The 16,831-nt window shown below is 29.5% G+C and overlaps 1 protein-coding gene across 1 annotated transcript; it reads right to left on the bottom strand.

Annotated features, from left to right (window-relative positions):
* Window positions 1–11,519: 11,519 nt before the first annotated feature.
* LOC126685976 (protein TILLER ANGLE CONTROL 1) lies at window positions 11,520–16,081 on the bottom strand. The gene is made up of 5 exons (XM_050379980.1): window positions 15,827–16,081; window positions 15,667–15,712; window positions 14,837–15,456; window positions 14,602–14,746; window positions 11,520–11,745 (listed from the first exon to the last, which is right to left on the bottom strand). The coding sequence occupies exons 1-5, from the start codon at window positions 15,830–15,832 to the stop codon at window positions 11,732–11,734; spliced, it is 831 nt and encodes a 276-aa protein (XP_050235937.1). The 5' UTR covers window positions 15,833–16,081; the 3' UTR covers window positions 11,520–11,731.
* Window positions 16,082–16,831: the final 750 nt, after the last annotated feature.

The following is a 16,831-nucleotide window of genomic DNA, read 5'->3' as shown; positions in this document are numbered from 1 at the left end:
GTTGTATTTCTGTGTTTATTTATTCTGCAGCTCGATTTTTTGATGATGGTTGATTGTTGAATTATTATAATATTACAGTGTTGTTGATTTGTTGTTGATTTTGTGTTGATAATCAGTTGGTATTTTCTTGATTTTAACATTGGAAAATTTTATTTTTTTAAAAAAAATTGGCAAATTAGATAACTTTGTCAGCGAAATAAACTAAATAAAATAAAATTTAACCGAGACTACATATTTATATGTTTGCATTATTATGTTGACATGTTGTTGATTTCTTGTTGATATTTTATCGATTGTCACAATTTTTCAAAAAATTATGTTTTATTTTATTCCTTATGTTGATTCGTTGTTGATTTATTGTTGACATTATGTTGATATGTATTTCAACTTTTTTTGATTTTCAATTTTATGTTGACATGTTGTTGATATACTGTTGATAACATGTTGATTTTTCAATCATTGAAAGAAAAATAAAGCTAGTCTTAAATTGATGTATTAATGAACTATTGATATGTTTTTGATAATATGTTGATTGTTTCTGACTTAAATCAATCAATGTTCTCATTTTACAAACATCTTGACTAAATTAGCATTAATTGTTGATTCGTTGTTGATTTATTGTTGACATAATGTTGATAAGTATTTTAACTTTTTTTGATTTTCAATTTTATGTTGATATGTTGTTGATAACATGTTGATTTTTCATCATTAAAAGAAAAGTAAAGTTAGTCTTAAATTGCTGTATTGATGAGTTGTTGACATGTTTTTGATAATATGTTGATTGTTTTTGGCTTAAATTAATCGATGTTCTCATTTTACAAACATCTTGACTAAATTAGCATTAATTGTTGATATTATGTTGATAACGACGACAATAATTCAAATGAAAAAATAAAATTATTCTTATATATAAAAATATATTAAATATACACCAACACAACAGTTCACAAATTAAAGAAATCTATTTCAAAATATATTTTTTCCTCAATTCTCTTTACAGCTGCACAGTTTCTTCAAAATCACTTGTATAATTGTTTTGCGTTCCACCTCTCATACCTAACTAAATTTCGACAAAGACGGTTATGATACAGTTTCATTTCATCCAACGAAAATTTATTTCATAGACAATATTATCTTATTTGTCAATGTTAAAATAAAAAGAATCAGTAGATATCAACATAATATCAACATAAAGTCAACATAAAATCAACAACACTGTAACATTACAATAATTCAGCAATCAATCATCATCAACAAATCGTTCTGCAGAATAAAAAAAACGCAGAAATACAACAAAACACAAAAAAAACGCAGAAATAACAGAATTTTATAATATAAAATCACAAAATTATTCTATATAACATGAAATAAGTATTAGATTCTTTAAAAATACTCTTTATACATGTTTAATGGTGAATCAATAGTAAAAGATAAACAAATTACAGATCTGAAAATAAAAAAAAACAAAAAAATTCAGATCTAAAATTAAAAAAATAAAAGAAAGATGGCACGGCGAGATAAACGGCGGAGGCGGAACGGCGGAAGCGAAGGAGTAGAAATCGTGAATTTTTTTTTCACAACTCAAAAGAATTTATTGTTATATAAGCAAGAACGGTTGAGATAATGATGAAATAGAGATGAAAATGAGAGAAGCAAGAGGAGTCGTGCAGTAATGGAGATAACATACAGCAAAATCGTGGAGAAGAGAAGCGAAAATGGCAGAGAAGAATGAAGAAACCGCCAATTGAGAAGGAAAAGAAGAAAACGGTAAAAAAGAAAGAAATCAAAAAAAAAAGGTTAGGTTTCATAAAATTGATGGTGTGAAAAGTAAAGATATGAATTGGGCTGTATAAAAGTAAAGTTTAGTCCAAATCCCGTATTTTATATAAAAAGCCCTTTAGCATATGCCATGATCGATGAATCCCAGCTTTTAATCTGTTCACTTAAAATAAAAAAAATTAGACATATAGTAGAGCTTCTAATAATTAATATTTAATAAATTAACAGTTTTAATAATTAATAAAAAATTAAAAGAATCAATTTTGTTCCACGTCGGATAAGTAATAAAATTTAAAATATATTTTATAAAAATATTAATTTATGGCAAAAGGTGTCAAAAAATCCTTGTAATTTACACAAAAATACATATTAGCTCTTTAACTTTTTGAGTATAATTAAGCTCTTTTTCTTTTCAAATAGAACAAGTAATCCCTTTCGTCCAACACCATTAAAAACACTCCTTAATAGCTGACATGTCTCTCATAATCATATAGAAAAAAACTTCAAAAATAATTTTAATATTTAAAATATTTATCGAAAATTTGAGGGGTAAGTGTCCCAAAAGTAAATTAAAAGGGTTTATTTGTTCGATTTTAAAACAACGAGGGTGTAATTTTTCAATTTTAAAAACACAAGTACTTAATTTTTCCCAAAAACAATAAAAGGGCTGATCTATACTTTTGAAAAAAGTCGAGGGTCTTTTGTACCTTCTGCCTTAATTATTAGAGAGATTTTTGAAAAAAAATATAACAATTGATAATTTATTTGGAGTAACACTAACTTAATTCATTAGGTGGAAGCTGAAATACCATCAAATTATAATTTTTTTGTTCGTTTGAAAAAATATCAAGAGAAGTTATTAGATGAACAAGTGAAAGTTAGAAACATCTCCAAAAAGATATTGGAATTTATTTTACTTTAAGAATACAATTTCTTAATAATTATTTTTTGATTCAATATCAAGTTGATTTTTTTGAACCGAATACAAAATTATTTCTTTTAAATTGAATAATTGTGAAATGTAATTAGTTGTCTTTTTATAATATAATATCAATAATAGATCTATGAATGGAGAAGTTTTAAAATATATTTTATACTTTTTCTAATTTTTTCTATATAATCCAATAAATTAATAATTCTAATAATTAATAAATTTTTAATTTAACATGTATATTAATTATTAAAGGGTTGACTGTAATTTAATTGGTAAAAATAATATTACTAAACACGTGATTTGCTCATTTTTATAAACATAGTATTTTAGAATTACAAAAATATTTACGGTGCTTTTTTTATTTATAAAAATAAGTACTTGGCAATTTACTTTTTGCAAACACATATGTTTTTCTTTTTGTACTGTTTTTTCCTTATCCTTTCTATTTTTCACCCAATTTCATCATTTTTATTATTCATCCTTTGCAATAATAAGAACGATTTTTCAAAAATATATGTCATATCGGTTCAACAATTTACTTTTTGGATTATTTTTAAAATAGTTTTTTGAAATATATTTACACATTTTTCAGTCTATTTTTAATTTTTTTTCTCCTTCCTTATTTAAAAGTGGTAATTTCCTGAAATATATGTTTTGGTAGCTTATTTACACCTTTACCTGCCAAATTTTGATTTTTCCTTTTTACCTTTTTTTATTTACGAAAAATACCTTTTTGTTTTTTTAATTTTAAAAATACATTTTTTCGGTTCGGTCGACCGAACCGACCGAACCGACCGACATTTTTTTATATAGTGCAAGATTAGTGTATATATAGTGTTAATTTTTATTTTTATAGATTTTTTTTCTGGAATTTTTTTTTATAGTGTAACAGTAGTGTATATATAGTGTTTTATGGTGTTTATATAGTGTTTTTATGGTGTTTATATAGTGTAAAATTAGTATATATATAATGTATATATAGTGTATTTTTAGTGTATTTATGGCATTTTGTAGTGTTTTTTGTGGTTTACACCATGAAACACTGCAAATACACCTTAAACACTGCAAATACACCATAAACACTGTAAATGCACCATAAATATACTAAAAACGGCAGAAATACACTATATATACACCAAAAATACACTAAAACGTAAAATATTATAAAATTACTACAAATGCACCATATATCAATTTTTTCTTTACAAAATCAGTATTAATAAATAAATCTATGAATAAGAGAAGACAAAATAAATAATTATATGAATAATAGAACAATTTTATAAATAAAAAATTATAGATCTACAATAATTTATTTACAAAATATTTAAATCATTACAAAAAATCTAAAATATTACACAAATCTAAACACGAGTCGAGAAATCCATAGCGCGAACGGAAGAGACGAACGGATTAGCGTGAACGGAAAAGCTGAACGGAAAAACGACCGGAAATGACGAGAAATCCATCGGAAGTAGACGAACGGAAGCGCGACCGGAAAGACGAACAGAAAAGTAATTGGAGGGGATAAATTAAAAATCAAATGAAAAAGAAGAAGAAAAGAAGAAGAAAAGAAGATGGAATTTTAAGAGAGAAGAGAGAGAAAAAAAAGTGGTTATGTAAAAATTTAACTTAAAATGAGATAAGACTTCTTTATATAATGTGTATTTTTTGTAAATAAGTTAGCTTATTAGGTAATGTAGGATAAGAGGAAAAGATGGGCCAAAATGTTATAAATACTTTACCAAAAACAGGTATTTGAAAATAATCCCTATTTAAAATATAATATTAAAAATAGCATACTATATATTATTAGTTTATCTCATTTTATGTTATTTAATTTTCATAACTGTCAGAATTTTTCTCTTTGCTCACATAAATTCTCTTTTCCTCTCTTTTTTCTGTCTCCCTATCAAATTTCTATCTTCCTTATTGCTTCCCTCTCTATTAATTTTTTCTTCGTTTTTTTTGAGTCGTTGCTTTCTTTCCTCTAGCCGTCGCGCATCTTCCGATGGAGTTTTTGTCGTGGTTTTTTCGCCGTCGCGTTTTTCGGTGGATTTCTCATCGTCGTGATTCTTACAATAATTTTCTCTCCGCCGCGTTTCTTCCAATGGATTCCTCAATGTCATTTTTAGATTTTCTGTAATTTTTTTATATTTTTGTGTGACAATGATTATTGTAGATCTATTAGTTTCGTGTTTATAAAATTCGTTTATTGTTCATATAATTATTTTATCTTTTTATTGTTTATAGATATATTCGTTTATTTTGATGTTACTGATTTTGTAAACAATGAATTGATTCATGGTATATTTGCGGTGTTTTTTATGGTGTATCTACGTTATAATGTATTTCTAGTGTATGTATAGTGTATTTATTGTGTATCTACGTTATAGTGTAATTCTGGTATTTTTGTTGTTGTTTTATGGTGTATCTGTGATGTTTTTATTAAAAAAAATAAAAGACACCTGAATTACACCATTTAAATAGTAAAAAAAACACCAGAAAACATCAAAATTACATCATTTAAACACTAAAAAAGCATTACAATTACACCAGAAATACACAATCTAAACAGTATAAAAATACACAAAAAAACACCATAAAAAGATCAGAAGAACACCAAAAAAATAAACAAAATTCTTTATTAAATCATGAAAAAGTAAAAAAGGTATTTTTAAAATTAAAAAACTAAAAAAATATTTTTGATAAAAAAAAGATACAAGATGTAAATATGTTTTAAAACAATATAAAATCAAAATAAAATTGAAAATCGTGTACTATAGGAAATTTCATCTTTACTCTTATCGTCGGAGGATATTTCTTCCGGCGAGCCTTCGTTGTCAATTTATTGGTTAAGAAAACTTGTTGATGTGTTCTTGTGTTGTGACACAGTGTTCAAGTAAAATTTAATCATGGGTCGTGGCCGGCCCATCTCATACTGGTAAGCCATTGTTGGATCATTTGATTCATGAGTTATTAGAACGAGCAGTTGCTTTGGATAGCATTGATTTTTTTAGTCAATATTAAAAATTTGATGAAATTATTGTTGACGCTTTTAAGCAAAAACCGTTAGCGGATGGTCAGATGAAATTTTTTGACCTCTATAATAGCGTCTATGAAATTTGATGATAAAAGAAATAACTATTTTAAAAATGCTGAGACAATATGGTCTTTCGATAGAAGAGAAAATAGTATTTCTAATGATACTTTTTGTGCACTTTTAGTATATAACATTCCAATTTATTATAATTTAGATATAAATTAGTTTTAATGCACTTAATTTAGATATACAATCCGTATACTATTGGTATACGATAGACACCTATTTTTCGAATAGGTAAAAAGTGATAAAAGATTGAAACGTCCAATAATGCTTTCTAGAGAAATTCGTCCCGATGACGAGTTTGGGGTCCGCCTGTTTGAATTCAAGCAAGCTAAAATTAGTGCGCAGTTGCAACTTGAAGGATTGAAACGTAATTAGCCACAAATTGCCTATAAAAATCCAAAAAATTGTGATTTAAGTCTAAAAAATTGGACTAATTGCAACATCTTAGAAGTTTATAGGCCAATTTGCAAGTTTGACGAAGTAAATTGACCATACCCAAACCCTTAATGTCCCATAAGCCTTTTTTGACATTTTCGGGCACCAAAATAACCTTTTAACCCTATCACCTCATGTAATGATCAATACAAACTAAATACTAATAATGATCTAATTAACATTCCTAACTTTATCACTCCACACACTTTTACACTCCTAATACTATACGAACACCTAACTACTATATAAACACCATTGACTCACGTAGGTTAAGGGGGATGAATTTAATAAGAAAAATCAAACACAAACTCTAGAAACATATAGGTTGGCCGAACCACCACACTACCACCAAACACACTCACAGTCGATTATACCAAAAAACAAGCTTCTACGCTTCAATCCATTAAAAAACGCACTAATGTTATCAAACCTAAGCTGGATTCTACATCCGGACTGCCAGAAAACAATGGTCTCATAACGGTACTTCTGAGGACCTAATATTATCTCTTATCATTTTTTATCGCACATCCGCCATATTTGTGGAATTATATAAACTAGGGTGCATGTTTACTGTATTTTTGCTACAATTGCCATAAATTTCTAAATTCATCGGTTTTGCCATGATTTTTATGAGAATGACTTAAAAACGTATTAATAGGATGTTTTAATATATTTTAATCATCATATGTTAAAATTGTTCGATTCAGATGCTTATAACGCATGTTAGGGTTTAATTTTCCATATTTTCCATATTTATCATATTTTCCATGTTCTTCGTCCATACCATGATTGCCATGATTTGTATCTTAGAAACATGTTTTTGAGATTTTTTAACATATTTTATCAATAATATTTTAATTTCAGTACATTCCAGTATGTCTTTTGTGCATTTTGACCCATTTTGAGCGTTTTTACATGAAACTCAAACCAAAAAGACGAACTCCCGCAAGCTGAGTATGGTGACGTCGCCGTTTCCATATGATGGCGCCACCGCCACTCCCAGTGGAGCCATCATGGCGCCACTATTCTTCAGTTGTAAACGCTTCAAGATCTTCCAAACTCGATCTAGACCTTTTTTTGTTTTCAGATTCATTTAAATTCAAAATTTTGGGCACCGTTTGAGTCCACCAATATGTAATTAGGTGTAGGATATGATTTTTTTTTCGGGCTCATAACCCCTGTTTTGTGACCTGCCATGCTAACCGGGCCCGGAAGCCTAAACCTGCTAGAGATCAGAATATTCCTGAATCCATTCTGAATTTGTTTGAATTCAGAATCGACCCTGGTTCAAACTAATGAATATGTATCAACGAGAAAAATAACTTCCATCTTTTGACCGAGTCTAGATTCCGATCACACAGACTTCTAGACGATAGACGAGTGCTAAACACTTCGGGTCTACAAGGTTAAAAAGTATTTCTAACCTTATATGCATATCCAACTGCCCTTGTGTATGTTTATATTATTTATACGCTTTCTAAAGCCTGCCTAAATCCTGTATTAATAAGCTAATGAACTTAACCACGTTAACTTAGCATTAAATCAAAGTCTAGCAAATCACTATAAGTTTTGTTTGATATAGAAATTCAAAAAGGACATCGAACGATAAATTTTGTTTCGGAAGGGGTATTAAAGTATAATTTTTTTTAAAAGGATACTAACTTTAGTAACAAAAAAGAAACAAAATGACTACTTAGCATTTATTTCTGATAAGTGACCTTCGGTGAAACAAAATGATAATTTTAGTACTCAGAAAGAAAGAAAATAAAGTATAATATCCATTTTGAAACTTTGTGAAAGTTCAATGAGCTACATATTTAATATCCATCTTGATGCCCTTTAAAGTTCACCCCGACGACTACTTCGTTTCCTGCAAGTTGGCTTTTACAAAGTGCTCACAATGGTATTGCTTCTATCAAGGTTCGCGTCCACAAACTGTAAGGTTTGCCCCCACGAACTCCTTTATAACTTTTGGAATTTGTAAGTTAACTTTTTGGTAGAGGATTTCTATAAACTTTCTAAGTGTTCCACAATGTTCTTATACACTTATAAAAAGGATTAGAACCTTTTTCAGGTGATTGTCAATGTCAAAATTAAAGAGACATAGAACTGATTAAAGTTCAATATTTACGTTCTTTGTTCATAAGCCATAAAAATTTTGATTTTTCCTTTATATTTATTTTTCGACCTAAAAATTGTGTTTTTAATGTTGCTTATATGATTTATAAAATTACCCATATTGATACCCACCGACTTGAAAAATACCCATATCGAGCGACGACGATGACAAGGAAGAAATTGTATGCAGTAAAGATTATAGTCTCAAGTATAGTTGTGTAAGTCAAGTCACTCAAAGTGGCAAACCTTACCAACCATAGGATAAGAGACAATCGATGGCTCTAACAAAAGAGCAAGAAAAAGAGACTGGTGAGCACGCTCAAGGAGATGATTTGATAATAGACCATCTTAAGAAGACCAAGGTGAACATTTCTATTTAGGATTTGCATATGCATTCTAAAGATCATTAGAAAGAATTTTTTCAGGCCTTAGCTAACATGACTATAGACCGCGATGTATCTCATGAAGTCATAATTATCCAGATGACAGATATTTTTTTTGATGATATTGCCTTTACAAGATACGAGTTGCCTTTAGAAGGAAGACAACATAGCAAGGCGATTTACATCACTTTAGAGATTTTGGGAATGCGCACTAATGTCTGTCTAGCCTAATTTTGCCTATATTGGGCTAACGCCAGCGGATTTAATGACATATGAATTATTGATTCGAGCCTATGATAAAACCAAGAGCGTAGTAGATGGGACTTCCAATGTCCTTGTCAAGATCAGACTGATTGAAGCGTAGGTAGAATTTATCGTCTTGCATATTCCTTTTTACTTTTTCTTTATTGTTGAGACGTCGCTAGTTTCATGCTTTAAGAGGAGCTCCCTCAATAATACATTAGAAGATTAAGTTCCCATATGGGGGTGGAGTGATAACCATTGACGACGAGTCGAGCAAGACAATCAACTTGATTAAGTTTGAACTCTTTCTGATAGTAGAATTATGAAATTTGACCATATTCCTAGAGGAAAACATGCATACAGATCCGAATGGAATTAGACTGATGAAGGAGGTCCACTACCTTCTAGGAAAAAATATTAAAAAGTCACTCTAGGGTATATGACAGAATTGCCGGACTTTAAGAGTCAAATTACCAAGAATGAGTTGGGATTTGATAAAGAGAACGATATAGAACTTTTTCATGGAACCAAGAAATTTCTTTTGAAGCATCTTGAAATGAAAGTTTCCGATGATGCTTCTTTTGTATGGGGAATCCAAATTAGGTTACAATTGATAAAATTAAAGAGTTTGGTTATAAATAAAAGGCTTAAATGCATAAAAAATTACCAACTTTTGCGTATTATTGTTAGTTTACATGAACTTTTAATTTAGGAATACAAATACATGAACTTTTAAAATTTTGCAATAATGACACCGACACCATTTTGGGTGTAAAACGACGTTTTAAATGAAAAACGACACCATTTTTATATAAAACGACACCGTTTTGAATGAAAAAAAATGCAAATGTGATACAAACTTGCAAAATTGGAAAGTTCATGTTAAATATACCAATATTAAAAGTTCATGTTAAATACCAAAAACACGCGAAAGTTGGTGATTTTTGATGCATTTAAGCCTAAATAAAAATAAAAATAAAATAAATTTATCTATTTTTTAAAAATTTACATGATTGATTATAATAGAAATGTATTTATTGAAATTAAGCTACTTTCATTTTTTTAATTTTTTTTTGTCAAAAATATAATAAAACAATATTTCTGACGAGTAGTGCTAAAATGGATATTGGCTTCACATGAGGCGAGAAATCGATAAAATAGATTAGAGAAAACAATACTATAATAGACATATTTAGTCTAAACACACTCCAATGCCTAAATTAGTTTTTAGAATACAGAAAAGTGACGATTTAGTATAAAAGAATGAATTAGGGTTTATACCTGACTAAGACTCTTCTTCATACAGGCTTTCGTCTTAGTTGTACTTGGATTCAAGTATTCTAAGTGTTTTATTTGAACTCCATAGCCGCTTGAAGATAAGATTGTGATCTTATCTTTATCCCCCACATTCATGAGATTGAATATAATCTTATTCGTCTGGTATGGTTCGTCCATCTTATCTTAGACGAAGTGTACATGGTCGCAAATACTTTTAGCACGATTAAACCATCATCATTATTAGAAAAACAACGTTTTAGCGACGAATTTTAACGGTGGACTATAATTTTGTCGCTAATTTTTGATTTAGCGACGGAAAATTCCGCCGCTAAATTCCTTATGGATTACCAACAGATTCCGTCGCTAAATTGAGCGGAAATTAGGCGCCAACATTTAGCAACTAATTTAGTGACAGAATCCGTCCCTAAATAAGGCGCAAAACTTAACACTATTTTTTTTGGAGGAATAGCGATAGATCCTTAGATCCATCGCTAATTAGCGGGGAACTATACGATCCCTTACTAATATAGCGATGAATTGCTAAATTGACGCGAGACATTAGTCCCTCGCTAATCCGTCGCTATTTAGTGACGGATTTTAGATCCGTCACTAAAAATAAATAAATTAAAAAAATAAAAAACAATTGTGAAGAACATGTTTAAAAAGTTTGAAACGTTAAAAGATCAGTTTATCGGCGTAGTCGGACGAGATTCAAGTTAACATACTCTTACTTATAGAACTTCGTTCTTTGTTGTCCGCCAAGATGGCTTGGTAACATGATTTCAGCTTAATTTTTTTTTTTGATTTCTATCTTTTGCTTCTAATTTTTAATGTTTCATATTTTATTGTTGGATTAGAATCTTTGAATGATCATATATTCTGTTGTTGTTATATGTCTTTCATTTTTATACTTTAATCTTTTTCTTCAATGAATTTATCTCTGTTAAAAAAAATTAATATCCATATATACTTTTTTGCTTGCTTATAACAAGTAAGATTAATGATTTTAATTTGATATATCAAATCATTTTAAAAATATTCGTTTTTTTATTTAGTTTTTTAATATAGTTGTGTTTAAAATCTTTAAGGGTGTTTTTTACGAACCTTGAAAATATAGAGTAGAAATAATTATTTTATTTTGGAAAAGTATAGATTGAATTATCAAAATAAAACAAATTTAGTTATATGAGTCTATTGCAAAAGTTTATGGATCTTAATGAACTATAGTAGAGTCAAAATATCAAACCATAAACATGTTAAAACTTGGGGACAATGAAACATCCAACATTTTACTCAACAGAATCACATGACTCGATATAAACACACACATGACAACCCCATCAACATTGTCCGCATAATTGAAAATCAACAATAAACCCCAAATAAATTCACCAACAAAAATACCAAAATACATTTTGTAACAAATTAATAATCAAGTCATTGTTCAGACGATCAGATGGTAAGACCTGCAAAATAAGCGTAACGTAAAGATTATGATGATATAACAAGAAATGCAATCACAATTCAGACAAAACAAAAGCACAGCTGAGCATATTCCGTATAAATCGAATCGAAACTCATTCTTCCATATGCAAGTTCAAATTTAAGTTGAAACTGATTCGGAGTCAGGTCCTCTAAATGTAATTTATATGGATTATACCAGATTTTTTGAAAACCACGTAAAATTTAGATCAAAATTAAGAGTTCAACTCTTTTTGCAAAAGTATAGTTTTAATATGAATTCAAACACAAAGCGAGATGAAATTATTTATCTACCAACTATTATATCTCGTTTGTCAAATATACCATGATTTGTAAAATATAATTTAAGTTCAATCTATCATTTTTATGAGTGTTGCCAAATATATCCAAGCTTAGTTTATAGCGCGATTTTATGTATACTTTGTAGGATAAATTTTATACACGTACACATAAAATATTCCATTATGCCAGCTCTAAATGAGTCGTGGTATACTTGTCAAAGGTCGAATAAATAATAGATTAAATTAGTAAAATTTTAAAATTATAGTGTATTTAGAAAATGAACCGAACCGGATTGAGATTCCCTCAAGTTCAAAATGAACTTGAGAGGGTCATGTTCACAATCTACACCGTTCATTATAAAATGAACGGTGTAGATTATTTTAATTAAAACTGTACTTTTTTGATATACACCGTTTATATTGTAATGAACGGGTCTGGCCCCCCACCTAAATATATTAGCAGACATGGCCAATCTATTATAGTGACAATAGTATAAAGTGGGACAGAGCTTGGACTAGAATAGAGAGGACGAGAATGGTTCAATCTTTTGCCATTTTATAAGAAAACAAATCACAATTTGTTTTTTAATACCAAGAAATTTCCTTCCTGGATTTATCTTTTGAGTTATTTTGTAAGGAGGGACCGACTCATAGATAATGAGTCTTCATATCATACTCCTATCTAAACCTAATCTCAGTATCTCACCATGCATGCATGCTGTTACTTGGACTACGTACGGACAACTAGAAGAGGTTGCTTCAGTATATACAATGATAATCAAGTTTAATCAATGATTATAGTATTATTATTGTATGCTTAGCATATGATTATGCTAGAATATTTTCTGTTTTGTATGAGTATTATTTGTTTTAAAGATTCAGATTCTTGTCGATTTGGGGCCATCGAGAAATTATAATTAGGCCCCATCATGCAGTGTGATTTGATAATTCACATGCTAGTGAGTTTTGCTTATATAGCCAATGATTGGATTTTAAAATATAATTATCAAATGTATGTTCTAAATCGAAACTAAGCATATTTTAGAGATCAAATTTTTAGTTGTGTCTTGGATGAGAAACAGTTTAGTTGTGGGTTTTGTTAAATATATCCTATCACTGATTTTAATGTTATATAGTTTCAATCCATTCATGTGTCACTTAATGTAATGTTCTCATATTTTATTTAAAGCCTCGCGTAATTGTAAAAATCTAAACCCGAAAGTGAAAACATTTACATTTTGAAAATTTGTTCACTGGGGATTGAAAATTTTAATGATAATATTTTTCATTTATAAATCAATTAAGAATAAAATTATGTAATATGGACCAGTGACATGATCCAATTTTATTCTTAATTGACCTAAACGTAGAGAGTTTTGTTATTGATTGACCTAAAAAGTGTAGACTATTGTCTTTAATTGATCAAAACTGACGATAGTAAGCTATTTGGTTCCTAGTCACAAATTTAACTACCGAATCGATCCTTTGCTAAAATATATAAATGGTAATAACGCCACTGAATAAAATCCACAAAGGCTCTGGGCATCAATTCAAAGTCATGGGTAGTGGTCATTTAAGCATGATGTAACAGCAGAAGATAGCTTCAATAATAATTGTGTTCCTTTAATTCTATCCTTTAAAAGTACAATAGATAACCACTCAATTTTTTCCTATCTCACTTTAATCATATCCACTGCTGTTACCCACAACAAATTGAAATATTTATCCCTAGATAAGTAACCATTTCACTCTCTTGTTACAAAATTTTGGTGTCACTTCAAAACTTTGGATTAATAAAAGTAAAGTACAATATAAATATGACAAAGTCCCACTACTAATATAAAAAGTTATGAAGATTTTCATTTATTTAGTTAGGAATTTATCACTTTTATAATAGAGATAAGAAAATAATAGTTACTTTTTAATCTTGTAATTCATATAACTCATTAGACTTCTAATGAAACTCCTATAATAAATTTGACGTGACTAAAATAATAATAAAGTAATGAATGTCTTTCCTTTTTCTTCCATACAAGCATGTAGACCTTTTTTTTCCAAAAAAAAGGTGGTTTAACCGGACACTCGAATTTGTATCATAAAATTAAATAATTTTTTTTGTCAATTAAATTCTCAAATTTGTGTTTGGGGGACAATCAATCACATCAGTCAATTAGGTCTCCAAACTTATCTCTCAAGGTTAAATAAGTCTGCGTTTGAGGCAAAATAAGTTTTTTTTATACGAGTACAAATTATGAGTTACTTGACCTAAATTAAGAGAATTTAAGGATTTAATTGACTAAAAAAGGTTAAAGATGACTTATTTGATCTGAAACATAAATTTAAAAATATATTTGACTAAAAAAGTTTAAAATGATTAATTTGGCCCCGAGACACAAGCTCGAGAGCCGGGTTAACACTTTATTCCTTTTTTAAATATTAAATTTAGGTGGAAGGAAATTTTTTATTCACTAAAATTAATTGGCAGGGTAAAAGCTGTATTAATGTGTCACATTTATCCGGTACCAAAACAAAAAGTAAAAATTAAAATGAGAGACGAACCTGAAGGGGTTGGAAGCAGAGAAACTGATTCAGCAGCTACATTTCCTTTGGTAACTGCAAATTCCATAATGCTGCTCTTCTGTTGATCATTATCTTTTCCTTCAACATCTGGATGTATTTTTCTCTTTAACATCCTCTTCATTAACTACACAATAACATACAACAAATTACTCGAAACGAAACCGAAAAAAGAACATGTAATAATTTCTTGATTACTATTACTATTAATACTGACTTTGTTTAATTTCTTGATCGGACGTGAATCATCTCCGACACTAGGTATGAGTTTCTTGGCGAACGATAAACCGGTCTTCGGAACAGTTGATTTTTTGCCTGGCTTAATGTGCTGATCAGTTTGTACTGAATCTTTCTTCTTTTTCACGTCAGAATCCTCCAAGAAAAGTTCTGCCAGTGTAATTCTTTTTCCCTTTTCTTTGATATCATCAGATTCAGATTTGATATCGAGAGTTGATCCGATATCAAAATTATGATCAAATCTTGTAAATATTAAAGGGTTCACTTCATCTTCTTCATCATCATCGCAAGATTCATAACCAATGTTGCTGTGTTCTTGCTTAAAACTAGAACTATTGGTCACCGGGGATTGTTCTAGCTCGTCGCCATTGTGATCATCATCGTCTTCTTGATACTGATCTTCGTGTTCGCTTTCTAAAACAAAATATTGATTTTGTTGATCGAAAGGTTTTAAAGGGTCAAGGCCTAATGTTCCAATTGTTAAAATACCATCTCTCCAGCCATCAAGAACATCAACTAGGGCTACTTGTTTCAGCAATGCTTGTTTGTCACCTTCATTTTTAATAAATTCTGCTTTTTTCACATTTCTAGCCAATCCATCTGTCAGAAAAATATAATAATTAATTCAGTTCCCTAAAACACATAAACAATGATTGGAATGCTCGTAATCCACATATATTTGACATTATTTAGCAGACCAAAATGCTTGCAAATGATTATAATACAAGCAAAATAACTAAATAAAATAAAATAAAATAAGCCCCACTATGGAAAAAAGGCCATTAAAGTGGTTAATTATAATAATAAAACCTTTAAGGGGAGCATGATGAAACTGCCTATGCACCCAATTGAAGATCTGCTGACAAAGAAATAATTAATCAAAGAGAGTATATGGAGAGGAAAAATTAAGAAATATTTATTATGAGGCATGAATCATTAGCAAAATGAATATAATATTTTCTAAATAAACCTTCATGTTCACAACTTGTTGCAAATGGGATAGTGTTCAACAAATGAGAAATTAAGCTAGCAAGGGGAAATGAGTTCTGAGAATAGCTAGAAGAAGCAGGGGCCAAAATGGTTGGAAGATTTAAGAGATGACAAGTGGAGGAGAAATGGTGGAGCCTAGAGTATAAGCTATGTTTTTTGGGTGCATGACATGTTTTTAGAAGCCTCAATGTTGGGTCTATCTGGCTTGATCGATGTTTCGAAATTCTCCATATGATGTTGTGTTTATATACACATGCATACTTTTCATGCTTGCTGGCCACCTAAAGGATCCGAGAAAAAAGATGGCTAAACCCATTTAAAGGCTCTTGTACTTTACCAATTTTATTCGGAATGTCTGTGTCTCAAACTTGAAATCTTTCTTGTCCCTGTACTACCACAAGTTTTGATATTTATAACTTTAATTGGACGGAATTCAATGTGTGGTTATCGACTTAAATTTATCTTGAACACGGAAAATGTTTAAAGCAACATGTCACAATTTAAAAGCCACATATGCTCCACATGGCAAACACGGGGACGCTGACCTAGCAACAAGGAACGGCGTCATGTTCTAAATTAACCTTAGCTAAACCAAAATGACGTCATGTTTGTAAATTATGATAAGGATAAATGTTGTTAACATTTTATAGTCGCGTTTAACATTGTGAAGTTTCGATAGTCGAAACAATATCTGGTTGACCACTATGAAGTTTTTGCAATTCAAAACTATATGACATATATATTATGTTTAACATAAAAACATTTCTAAAAAATAGTATTGTAATTCTGGAAAACAGGGCGTGACTTACTTGTCTCATAATATAAACTGCTCTGTTTAAAACACAATACCAAAACCTTTATTCATACATAAACCAGTATACAATATATGATATTGGTAAACATTTTTTATTTTATAAAATACCGCAGCTTTTTAAACATATACATATACAGTTGTTCAAATCAGAGTTCATATAAAATAGAGTAA

The sequence above is a fragment of the Mercurialis annua genome, linkage group LG6 (genome assembly GCF_937616625.2).
Source record: "Mercurialis annua linkage group LG6, ddMerAnnu1.2, whole genome shotgun sequence".
Taxonomy (NCBI): domain Eukaryota; kingdom Viridiplantae; phylum Streptophyta; class Magnoliopsida; order Malpighiales; family Euphorbiaceae; genus Mercurialis; species Mercurialis annua.
The sequence above is the reverse complement of the archived record's forward strand: the minus strand, read 5'-3'. Positions and strand labels throughout refer to the sequence as shown.

Excerpts from the sequence above, each read along its gene's own strand:
- LOC126685976 (XM_050379980.1), bottom strand. Across the intron at positions 15,457-15,666 it reads TCATCATGCTCCCCTTAAAG|ATGGATTGGCTAGAAATGTG; the intron begins GTTTTATTATTA and ends TTTTTCTGACAG. Across the intron at positions 14,747-14,836 it reads CGATCAAGAAATTAAACAAA|TTAATGAAGAGGATGTTAAA; the intron begins GTCAGTATTAAT and ends GTTATTGTGTAG.